The sequence below is a fragment of the Sebastes umbrosus genome, chromosome 7 (genome assembly GCF_015220745.1).
Source record: "Sebastes umbrosus isolate fSebUmb1 chromosome 7, fSebUmb1.pri, whole genome shotgun sequence".
NCBI lineage: Eukaryota > Metazoa > Chordata > Actinopteri > Perciformes > Sebastidae > Sebastes > Sebastes umbrosus.
Window position 1 is genome coordinate 30,752,437 of NC_051275.1, and position 11,458 is coordinate 30,763,894.

The following is an 11,458-nucleotide window of genomic DNA, read 5'->3' on the forward strand; positions in this document are numbered from 1 at the left end:
TTTTTCCCTCAACGTGGCCCTAATACTCCGTCGTACATTGTCTACTTGACCCTCACTGCATTAGACTTATAAACTATATACTTAGACTATAGGCTGTGTTACCTTCATCACAATGCTCAAATGTTTTGCGGCTCCTGACAGATTTTTATTTTATTTATTTATTTATTTATTTTTTTTTATACCTAAAATGTCTCATTTGATAGTAAAGGTTGTTGACCCCTGGGTTAGGGGTTAGGTCGTCGGGGCAGTGAATCCCGCGAGAGTTCGGGGGCTCACAACCAGCAGAGGGCGGTAAAGCCGGAAATGACAACACATGTTCCCACACACAGCAGTTCCTCTCATCACTTCCGGTTTGCTAGCAGACAGACTACAGAGCCGCAAACATGGAGGAGGCAAAAAACAAAGAGAATAAGCAGCCGGAGAAGACCGATGAGAAGGAGAAGGAGAAAGAGAAGGGGAAGCAGTCCTCTGGGAAGGATAAGGACAAGAAAGAGGAGCAGGAACTGGTAAGTGTAGAGGTATTAAACGCGAGCTAGCTGCCGAGACAGGAGGGGTATTTTGCCTGAGTCACGGCCGCTCTGCCTGCTGTCTGGCTGAACAGGCCTCAAGTCATCTACATTCACACATAGATGACGAACAGACTCTTATTCACTTTATAATAATGTGTCTTATAAACCACCCTAACTTTGAGTTGTTAGAATATCTCTGTCATTAAATGTTAAACACATGAACCCGCCTAGGAAGCTAACTGTAGCCTAGCATACCGGTAAGCTAACGTTAGCTTTGTGCTAGTAGCTAGCTTATTCACCTAACCATTGGTTAACGTGTTGTATGACACAGCAGCAAAGTAGCTAAACAATCAATAACATTTATTCTAGCTAACTGTTACAACAGACTGATGTTTATTAGTTATCCAGTGTGAACTGTCACAGGTCAGATTATTTTGTTCCTGTCATGGACAACAACAAAGATGACTTTCTGCTGAATAACACTCTCATTTGCACAAACCCAAGTATATGATAGTGTAACCTAGGTTTAATGTGTTTCATTCTCAGTTTCTTTCTTACATAAAAACCCTTAAAGTCATGAAAAACAAAAATGCTTTGAAACTTCTTAGTATAATAGAAGAATATGAATTACAGGTACAGCCCTTTAATTTAATTTATTATTATTTTCATGTATAATTTTACATATTTTATCTGTTCTTGTTCTGTGTGCACCTTGTCCTTTTACTCTAATGCAATGATCCATGAGCCATGTTGTTTGTAAATTTTAATTTGTTCTAGCTGTGTAAAATTCAGTGCAAAAAAGTTAATTTGTTGTAGTCTTGTTTATGCTTTATGTAATTAAATTAATAAACAGGTTACAGTAGCTTTAAATGCATCAGGCTGGACATTCACAGTTACATTGGTCAGCTACATTATACATATAACAGGGCTTCTCTACATGGTTACCAGCCAAAGTAGCTGGTAGTCTAGATAAGTAAGTAAGTAAAGTTTATTTGTATAGCATCTTTCACAGATACAAAATCACAAAGTGCTTTACAATAATAAAAAATACATCAGTCAATATTAAAAGTAGCGATGACAAGTAGAGGGCTGTCAAGCTAAAAACACAACAAAACAAACAAATGAGGACAAAGACACATAAATAGGTAACACATACAGTCAAGAAAAGGCAAATAAAAGCAATAAATTGAGAGTTGATTGTTCAGACAAATTAACAAAAGCCTGTCTAAATAAAAACGTTTTCAGCTGCTTCATAAAAATGTCACAGGACTCTAGAATAAACACAATGTCAAAGTTTAGTGTCATGTAAGTGGTGGCTGTTGGTAATTTTTTCATCCTACTTCTGCATGCCAAATAGCAAACAATGCTTCACACTATTCATCTACAAAGTCATAAAGTTCATTTTTTCATCATTATTTGTCCCAATGCTATGGGCACTTTTTTTAAAGCAAGTATTCAAAACAAGATTACAATGTACTATACGGTTAGGCAGGGAACAACAGTAGTCAGGTAGTTGGCAATGTAAGGTGTAATGATTAGTTTCAAGAAGGCAGCATAAGTAAGTAAACATTATCATTGACATTATCAACTAAAAACTATGGTCTCCCTTTCAAAGCCAAAAGCACCAGTGACAAATAAATCCTTGTCTTTTAATAACAAATAATGTATTTTCTTCTCTACTTCTCAGTCAGAGGAAGACAAGCAGTTACAAGAGGACCTGGAGATGATGGTGGAGAGACTGGGTGTAAGTATTATATATATATATATATATATATATATATATATATATATATTTTTTTTTTTTTTTACAACAACTCTTGTGTGTCAGGGTGTAAAAGCCTTAGCAAGGCAAAAAAAACTCACATTTTCTACACATCTGCAGGAGAAGGACACAGCGCTGCACCGTCCGGCTTTGGAAGAGCTGCGCAGACTAATCCGCTCCTCAACCACCTCTATGACCTCTGTACCCAAGCCCCTCAAATTCCTGCGCCCACAATACGGCAAGCTCAAAGAAATCTACGAGGGCATGGCTCCTGGAGAGAACAGGGTAACTTTTCTTTTTTTTTTGCCTACTTTTAAGGAGAATCACCATATAAAGAATAATTCACATTCCTTTGGAGATATGCATGGCAAACAATTAATTTATAATATAATAATTTATAGGTCAATGCAGATATGGAGTAGAAGCTATAGATGGCTGGTATTCTGGGTCAGTTTCCTGGACAAGAAATCACCTCTTCTGTGTGCCCAAAGTGATGTCTTCAAATGCCTTTCTTTTGTCCAACAGTCCAAAACAAAAAATATATGCAATGTGCTGTAATGCAAGACTGGGAAAGACTGCAAACTAATTGATTATCAAAATAGTTGCTGATTGATGTTCTGACGAACAGCTAATTGATTCATTGACTAATCGTTGCGGCGCTAGTCTTGACTGAGTTCAAACTGTAGATGATGTTTGTATCTGCAGCGTTTCTGTGCGGATGTGGTGTCGGTGCTGGCCATGACCATGAGCGGAGAGAGGGAGTGTCTGAAATACCGTCTGCTGGGCTCCCAGGAAGAGCTGGCCTCATGGGGACATGAATACGTCAGGTAAGACTCGCATCATCAGCTGATGCATGTAACGCTCTTGTTGTTACTGGAGAGGCTGCATTGCAAAAACAGTACTGCTATTAGTATCAATAAAATCTATAGCGGTGGACACATTTCTACCGTTGCACAGTATATACCGTCATATCGTCCAACCCGAGGAGAAAGCATTTATACAAAAACTGATTATGGGATTTTTCCTTGTATTGAAAATGTGAACTCTTCGGAACCCCTCCTACTGTGTTTGTGCTTCATTTCTTAGTGACAAACTCAGTTCCTCTCTGTCTGTGTTCTAGGCACCTGTCCGGTGAGGTGGCTAAAGAGTGGCAGGAGGTGGAGGAGAGCGACAAGACACAGCAGGAGACGCTGCTGAAGCTAGTGAAGGAGATTGTGCCCTACAACATGGCCCACAATGCTGAGCATGAGGCGTGCGACCTGCTGATGGAGATCGAGAGGCTGGACATGCTGGAGGACTACATCGATGAAAATGCCTACGGCAAAGTCTGCCTGTACCTCACTAGGTATGTTCAGGTTTTACGCGAAAACACAAACCCTGTTTTTAGCATGTTGTAAACATTTCAAAATAGGACTTTTTAGATTTTTGAAATATGCCCGTTCATCGCCTAACTTTCTTTATTGCTCCTCCAGCTGTGTGAGTTACGTTCCTGAGCCAGAAAACTCAGCGCTGCTGAGATGTGCCCTGAACATCTTCAGGAAGTTCAACCGTTACCCAGAGGCCCTGCGCCTGGCCCTGATGCTCAACGACGTGGAGCTCGTAGAAAACATCTTCACATCCTGCAAAGACATGTAAGCACGATAAAAACACTGTTTCTGGAGTCCATGTTTTTGGTTGACCGTTTCCATATATGCTCTGTCCATGTAATGTAAGGCCTGCTGTGTCATAGTGGGCGGTGTATGAAAAGCAAACTCCCTTTTGCCTTGCAGAGTTATCCAGAAGCAGATGGCCTTCATGCTTGGTCGCCATGGCATGTTCCTGGAGCTCAATGAGGACGTGGAGGACTACGAGGACTTGACAGAGATCATGTCCAACGTGCAGCTCAACAGCAACTTCTTGGCCCTGGCCAGAGAGGTAAGAGAGAGAGGAGGAGGGAAGGAAAGAGAAACGTACTGAGGGAGAGAAAAATAGGACATCGGAGACTAAACTTTTAATTGTTAATTGTAAAGGACGTCAACGGTCTTGGTAAATATGGGGTATTTGCTGGATTTGAAAGTTATTTACCAAGCCCAGGGGGCAGCTCTATTTTTTAATGACATTGACAAAAACGCTGTATTTAATGTGGATTGGTTGTGTCATGGGAGATACTAGATCAGATTAATAAGGTCAGTATCTCCACCAGTTTGGTGTAATAATGAACAATGGTTCATAGAAGGAGATGACTTATTAATAGAACACTTGTTGTCTTGTCCTCCCCAGTTGGACATCATGGAACCTAAAGTCCCAGATGACATCTACAAAACACACCTGGAGAACAACCGTAAGTCCATATCTGCAGGTTGTGTGTGTGTGTTCAGTTAGGTTGGGTGTTGGTTGGTGACAAAGACATTTTAAATCAGTCTAGATCAGGGCATTATCTAATGTAAAATAAGGATGGTTGCTATGTTTTGTGATTTTTTTTCTCAAATTTATTTTTGTTTATTGATTGATATTTTGCATGACGTCTATGCTTTGTGTGACAGGGTTTGGAGGCAGTGGCTCCCAGGTGGACTCGGCTCGTATGAACTTGGCCTCTTCCTTCGTGAACGGCTTCGTCAACGCAGCCTTTGGACAGGATAAGCTGCTTACAGACGACGGCAACAAATGGTTGTACAAGAACAAGGACCACGGTAAGAGAAAACACACAGATATAGTAGTGGTTGTAGTACCCTATAGGCCTTGTAGTCTTCTTCTTTACATAAGTCTTGACTTGGCTGATGTATTGATAGCCATATATTCATGATGATTTCTTTCATTTCAGTGCATGTTTATTTGATTGTTTTGTGACTAAAGATGATATAAATGTCCTCAGGTATGTTGAGCGCTGCAGCCTCTCTGGGTATGATCCTGCTGTGGGATGTGGATGGTGGTCTGACCCAGATTGATAAATATCTTTATTCCTCTGAGGACTACATCAAGGTAAACACTGGATGATCTTCTGTAATAGAGTTCACATTACTTTGTGTAGTCACCCAAAATCTCATTTGATTGGATGATTTTTTTTTGTAAACGCCCCTGAGTGCAGGAGAGTCATCAAACATTTTAAACCGGAATTTTGATGTAAAAATACTCTACTAATACAGATTTTTTTTACACATATTTAGCATAGAGCAAGAGATAAATGAACAATTCACACAGGGGGACAGGATTAAAACTGAAAAAATATTTTTCCCAGGAGGAAAGACAATGAAAAAACAATGCATTTAAGGTGTCTTTCTTGTTTTTCTTCTCTCTCTGTGCAGTCTGGTGCCCTCCTGGCCTGTGGCATTGTCAACTCAGGTGTGAGGAACGAATGTGACCCGGCTCTCGCCCTGCTCTCTGACTACGTCCTCCACAACAGCAACGTCATGAGGATAGGAGCCATCTTTGGGTGGGTTGAATGTTCACATGTAGAAAGTTAAACATTAGAGCATCATGTACAAGGATATAGTGCTGTATATGGCTTGTTAAAGGGACAGTTCACCTCAAAATCAAAAATACATATTTTCCCTCTTACCTGTAGTGCTGTTTATCAATCTAGATTGTTTTGGTGTGAGTGTTGATGATATCGGCCGTATAGATGTCTGCCATCTCTCCAATATAATGGAACTTGATGGCACTTTGATGGCTTTGTGTCTTGATCCTTGTCTTCCTGGTTTCAGACTGGGCCTGGCCTATGCTGGCTCCAACAGAGAAGACGTCCTGTCTCTGCTGCTCCCCGTCATGGGAGACTCTAAATCCAGCATGGAGGTATGGATCTTTGTTTTGTGTATCGATTACTCTTCTCACTCCACATATGCTGAGCAGTTCAGCAACATTCAAGTGTGTGTGTGTTGAATCTCCAGGTGGTTGGAGTGACGGCGCTGGCGTGCGGTATGATCGCAGTAGGATCTTGTAACGGTGACGTGACGTCCACCATCGTCCAGACCATCATGGAGAAGAGTGAACAGGAGCTGAAGGACACATATGCCCGCTGGTTGCCTTTAGGTCTGGGACTCAACCACCTGGGTAAGAAAGCATGGACTGGCCTCAAAGTGACTAACGACAATAATAACTAGACATCGTTTAAAGGGACTTGCAGTGGAAACGCATTCAAAGGAGAACAAAATGAAGCAATACGTGATGTGTGACAGCTTTTTCTAAACCTTTTGGTAGGTCAAGATTCATTAAAGAGGCCAATTCAAGGATCATTTATTGTCATTCAGCTACAGAGGGTTGAAATGCAGTTGTGGTCTAGTCTCTTTATGCTACACAAGAAAAACATAACAAAACAAAAACAGTAGTGCATTTTTTTTTTTTTTTTACATCAAGAGGAATGTAAACAGCAGCAGTAAAAACACTGGCAAATATTCTGGGCAGATAATATGGCCAGCATCTTGACATCAAAATTTGACATCAGGGAAATATTGTCCATCAAAAAAAATAACAAAGTTCATGGGATTTACCGTAGCCATAATCACAGTATCTTTTCTTCCCTCCTCTTGTAATACGGCTGCTGTAACTGTTCTTTTTGTTATTCACTTTCTGTAGGTAAAGGAGAGGCGATTGAGACGACCCTGGCAGCTCTACAGGTTGTACCTGAACCTTTCCGCAGCTTTGCCAACACGCTAGTGGATATCTGCGCATATGCAGGTCAGTCTCATGGTGCTATGTTTGTTGTTTGCACACATGCATTACCATCCATTACTCAATCTCTGCACTTATTCAACCATATGCAGATCCACCTATAGTACAATGTCTGTTGATTTAATCATCAGAACTCAAAAACTGTCATAACTCACTGTCATAATTTGCCTCCTTCGCCATCAGGTTCTGGTAATGTGCTGAAGGTGCAGCAGCTGCTCCATATCTGCAGCGAGCACTACGAAGCCAAGGAGAAGGAAAAAGAGGAGGACAAGGACAAGAAGGATAAGAAGGACAAAGATAAGAAGGAGACTGCTGCTGACATGGGCTCCCACCAGGTAAGGACTGATTACCATGATTATCCTCAAACCTCAATTATTTGCCAATATTTCGTCTCTGTTTGGTAGCTCCTTCATCAGCTACGTTGAGGATGCTTGTGACGTTTTGTTGTTTTCCTCTCAGGGTGTAGCTGTTCTTGGTATCGCCCTGATTGCCATGGGGGAGGAGATCGGTTCTGAAATGGCACTGCGAACGTTTGGACATCTGGTCAGTAGCACTGCTCTCTGTCAGTTTTCTGTTCTGGTTTTATTGTCGTTTACCTTTACTGCAGGGGTGCAAACTCATCAGGGGTGACAAAGATGTGAAGATTTAAAAAAAAAAATTGAATATCCGCTTTAAAATGTGGATTTACAGTTGCTTTTAACACGAGGATATAGAGAAAAAGTCTCACTAGAATTAATGTAATCTTATTGCTATAAAAGTAACGTAAGGGGGGCAGTTTAGGGTACTTCTGTCAGTCCTCGGAACAGGCCGCGAGGTACGCTGCTCAGGTGGTGGTTGGATGGGGGAATGGAGAAGGAGGTGTCCGTTCGGGACGAGGCCGAGAATATGAGGCTTAGTTGAAACTAGGACTCTTATGATATCAGATTTTCACTACACGATTATCATGGCCAAAAGAATTAATGATAAAAAATGTTATTGAAATATCTATAGAAAAAAAAATAATAATAATGCTATCAGTCAAATTCAACTTTAACATTGTTTACTGTGTGGTTTGTCTCTTTTTTTGGCAAATTAATTTCACGCAAAATACGAATGGAGATGGAGTCTGTAACCATAACTGTATATATAGAATTAATTATGAGGCGCTCGATTATTAACATGACATCAATATATAATTTTTAAATATCACGGTTATTGTCAATGCCAGTATATCGCCACACCCCTAGTTGAAACATGCATTTCTTGGGAAAACCTCGCCCAGAAGCACCAAGGACAGAGCGACAGGGAGAAGCAAGGCCGAGGCCTGATAGAGGCACCGAACAATTCAGTCCTCGTTGATCCAGACCTCCCCCACCCCCAAAATGTCAAAGAATTTTGCCGAAAGATGACAAGTTTGCATCCCTGTACTGAATATACTGAATACGTTATTGTTCCCCCATCTCACCACCTCTCATTTCTTATTCTTTTGATCTTACCGTCACCTGAGTCTGTTCACAAAGAGACCTTTTTGTCCGGTTGTCTTGACTTAACTGTCCACCTCACCATCATTCTTTTGATCCACATTACATCATCCATACTTTTGATCCTGGTCCATATATATTTTCTCTTTTGTCTATACTCTGTTATGATCTGTCATTTGTTACTCTGTTCTTACTCATCCTGATGTCCTTAATGTGTCAAACTAAGATCATCACAGTGGGGTGTGACAGCTTAAGTGGGCAATTAAAATAATTAGAGCCGAATGTTTGTTCCTCTCTTAAGATGCATTTTCACTCTCTTGTTTTCTCTGTATTCACATCATCAGCTGCGTTATGGCGAGCCCACACTGAGGCGAGCGGTGCCCCTCGCACTGGCCCTCATTTCCGTGTCCAACCCTCGTTTGAACATCTTGGACACCCTCAGCAAGTTTTCTCACGACGCTGACCCCGAGGTGTCCCACAACTCCATCTTTGCCATGGGCATGGTGGGCAGCGGTAAGTCGGGTTATCACGAGCATTACATTGAATAATATTAACTGTGAGTTAACCGCTGCGGCAAAACTAAACCCCTGTAAGTGACAGAAATTTTGACTTCAGGGCTTTGATGCACAGTAGCCTGTTGGAATAAATAATATTAAGCCGCCACCCATTCATTAAAAATATTTTTAAAAACAAAGCAATTAAAAATAAAAGAAGTATTTTGAGTACAAACAATAAGATGCTGTTACAGTTTTTGACTAGAAATATTGAATATAATGCATTGAAGGTGTAGTATCATTGTGAATGATGCACAATGCCATCTCTTTTTAGAGTGCCTCTAACTTCCTCAACATATTTAACAAGCTATTAATTTTTTCCATTTCCTCAGGCACAAATAACGCCCGTCTGGCCGCCATGCTGCGGCAGCTGGCACAGTATCACGCCAAAGACCCGAACAATCTCTTCATGGTCCGACTGGCTCAGGTGGGTGGCGACACAAAAGGCGCTCTGTACCAGACACAAGTGATCTTTTGGGAATCGCGTGAGTGACTGTTGACTCTGCTGTTTGTGCGTCCACAGGGTCTGACTCACCTGGGCAAAGGCACACTGACGCTCTGTCCCTACCATAGCGACAGGCAGCTGATGAGTCAGGTCGCCGTGGCTGGACTGCTCACCGTGCTTGTTTCCTTCCTCGACGTCAAGAACAGTTAGTTTACTCTCCTCCTGCTGCCTTTTTCCTCAGCTCTCTGCTTCCACACACACTTAACATTTGTCCATTTATAATGTGAAGGTTGTATTAATATCCCCCTTGTGTTCTGTGTATTACAGTAATCCTGGGGAAATCTCACTACATTCTCTACGGGCTGGTAGCCGCCATGCAGCCACGTATGCTGGTCACATTCGATGAGGAGCTACGACCACTTCCTGTGTCTGTCAGAGTTGGACAGGTGAAGCCTAGGAACATTAGTATTAGTATGAATAGTCTGACAGGAATATTTGTAGAAGTATCTGTGTTGAAATAAATATTCTATTTAGAAATGATGGAGAAGTTAAGGAATTTTATCAGCAACCAAAATCCAAGAATTCAGGTCTGAAGGAGAAATGTAACACTAGTCTGTTTGTGTGATTTGTCTACAGGCTGTGGACGTCGTGGGCCAGGCAGGCAAGCCAAAGGCCATCACAGGTTTCCAGACCCACACCACGCCGGTGTTGCTGGCTCATGGAGAGAGGGCTGAGCTGGCCACAGAGGAGTACCTCCCCGTCACCCCCATCCTAGAGGGCTTTGTTATCCTCCGCAAGAACCCCAACTATGAAACCTAGACTGACCGGTCATCCTCACTGGCCTCTCCCTCTGTTTGTAAGGGTAGCCCTCCATGGCTCTTGACAGTTATTATATTTAGTTGTTTACTGCATGGCTGAAAGGAGCCAGGCAGGCCTATCCTTCTTCCTTGCTGTGTCTTCTCACTGTTTGTCGGTGGCCTAGCTCCAGCAGTCATAAAAAATGGATGGTTGGTGTCTGGTTAATTGGACTGGGATGACACAGGAAGGCTAAAACTGGGACCTCATCCACTCTACATAGATGGTTTCCTCATTGCCCTCATTTTGATCCAGCTGTTTGACTTGACAAAAAGTGGGAAGTGTTCACTGCCCTCCTGTATATGTCATCAGTAAATGAATGCTCAGTCCACATCAGTGATTCAAATGTTTTTCTTTTCTCCGCTACTCACATCCTCAGCCGTCTTTTGTAATTAGAGCATTTAAAAGTATGTATTCATCATCAAGTTTTGCTTCTGTTTTTATTTTTATTTTTTTGGTTTTTGTTACAGTACTGTATAAGGTTGAATCAAAAATAAAAACTGAGATCCACGTGGTGGAAATGTAATGGCTGTGTGTTATGTTGATTTAGGTGCAAAGTACGTCATGGCTGGTTTATTATTATTGACTCAAACTGACTTAAGGATGAGCTGTTTAGTCATTATTAGCGCCACCTAGAGGAAAAGTTTTAGGCACTATACACACACACACACACATATACTACTATACATATATTCTGTACATACATATATAAACAACCGTGTATGTATTTATAGAGGAAAGTAATGGCAGCATTAGTTTAGAACTGCAGATGTATATCAATGTCACCTACAAGTAACAAAAGCAATAGCTGTGACTTTTTTCTTTTTCTGTGTTTCCAAGATGTCTGGTACATACCTGTTAGCTGAAATAAATTAATACTTTTACAACACTAAATACTCAAACAGAATTGCAGTTAGGCTTTGCACATTTTTTTTTATGTTAAGTATTGGTTTCTCTTGTGAAGCAGGTATAACACGTTTGGCCTCTGCATCCCTCTTCTGGGCCTGCTTTCAGGTGTATATCAATTACATTGTGCATTGGTCTTTCATGTCATGAATGAGAGAAATTTACCCGGAAAGACATTTGCACATTTTTAATAAAGCTTGTGCTTTTTTTCTGTGAAAATATTCTAGTTAGTTTTCAGGTTTATCCCATGAAATTATTTTAAATTATTTTTTTTTAGATTCATCCCAGTAAAATATCGTAAATTCATTTTTAGTTTTATCCTG

At 41.1% G+C, this 11,458-nt stretch overlaps 1 protein-coding gene across 1 annotated transcript; it reads left to right on the forward strand.

Moving 5' to 3' along the window:
- The first annotated feature begins 303 nt into the window (after window positions 1-303).
- Window positions 304-10,755, forward strand: psmd2 (proteasome 26S subunit, non-ATPase 2). Its single transcript, XM_037775503.1, has 21 exons — window positions 304-506; window positions 2,197-2,253; window positions 2,392-2,556; window positions 2,977-3,098; window positions 3,392-3,616; window positions 3,744-3,902; window positions 4,041-4,185; window positions 4,531-4,591; window positions 4,794-4,940; window positions 5,123-5,229; window positions 5,553-5,680; window positions 5,952-6,039; window positions 6,135-6,297; window positions 6,820-6,921; window positions 7,099-7,250; window positions 7,375-7,458; window positions 8,720-8,888; window positions 9,262-9,356; window positions 9,453-9,579; window positions 9,702-9,820; window positions 10,011-10,755. Exons 1-21 carry the CDS (start codon window positions 384-386, stop codon window positions 10,191-10,193), a joined length of 2,721 nt encoding a protein of 906 aa, XP_037631431.1. The 5' UTR covers window positions 304-383; the 3' UTR covers window positions 10,194-10,755.
- The last annotated feature ends 703 nt before the right edge of the window (window positions 10,756-11,458 follow it).

Coding starts and splice junctions, on each gene's coding strand:
- psmd2 (XM_037775503.1), top strand. CDS start 384: ATGGAGGAGGCAAAAAACAAAGAGAATAAGCAGCCGGAGAAGACCGAT. Junction 4,941..5,122: donor GTACAAGAACAAGGACCACG/GTAAGAGAAAAC, acceptor AAATGTCCTCAG/GTATGTTGAGCGCTGCAGCC. Junction 9,357..9,452: donor TCATGGTCCGACTGGCTCAG/GTGGGTGGCGAC, acceptor GTGCGTCCACAG/GGTCTGACTCACCTGGGCAA.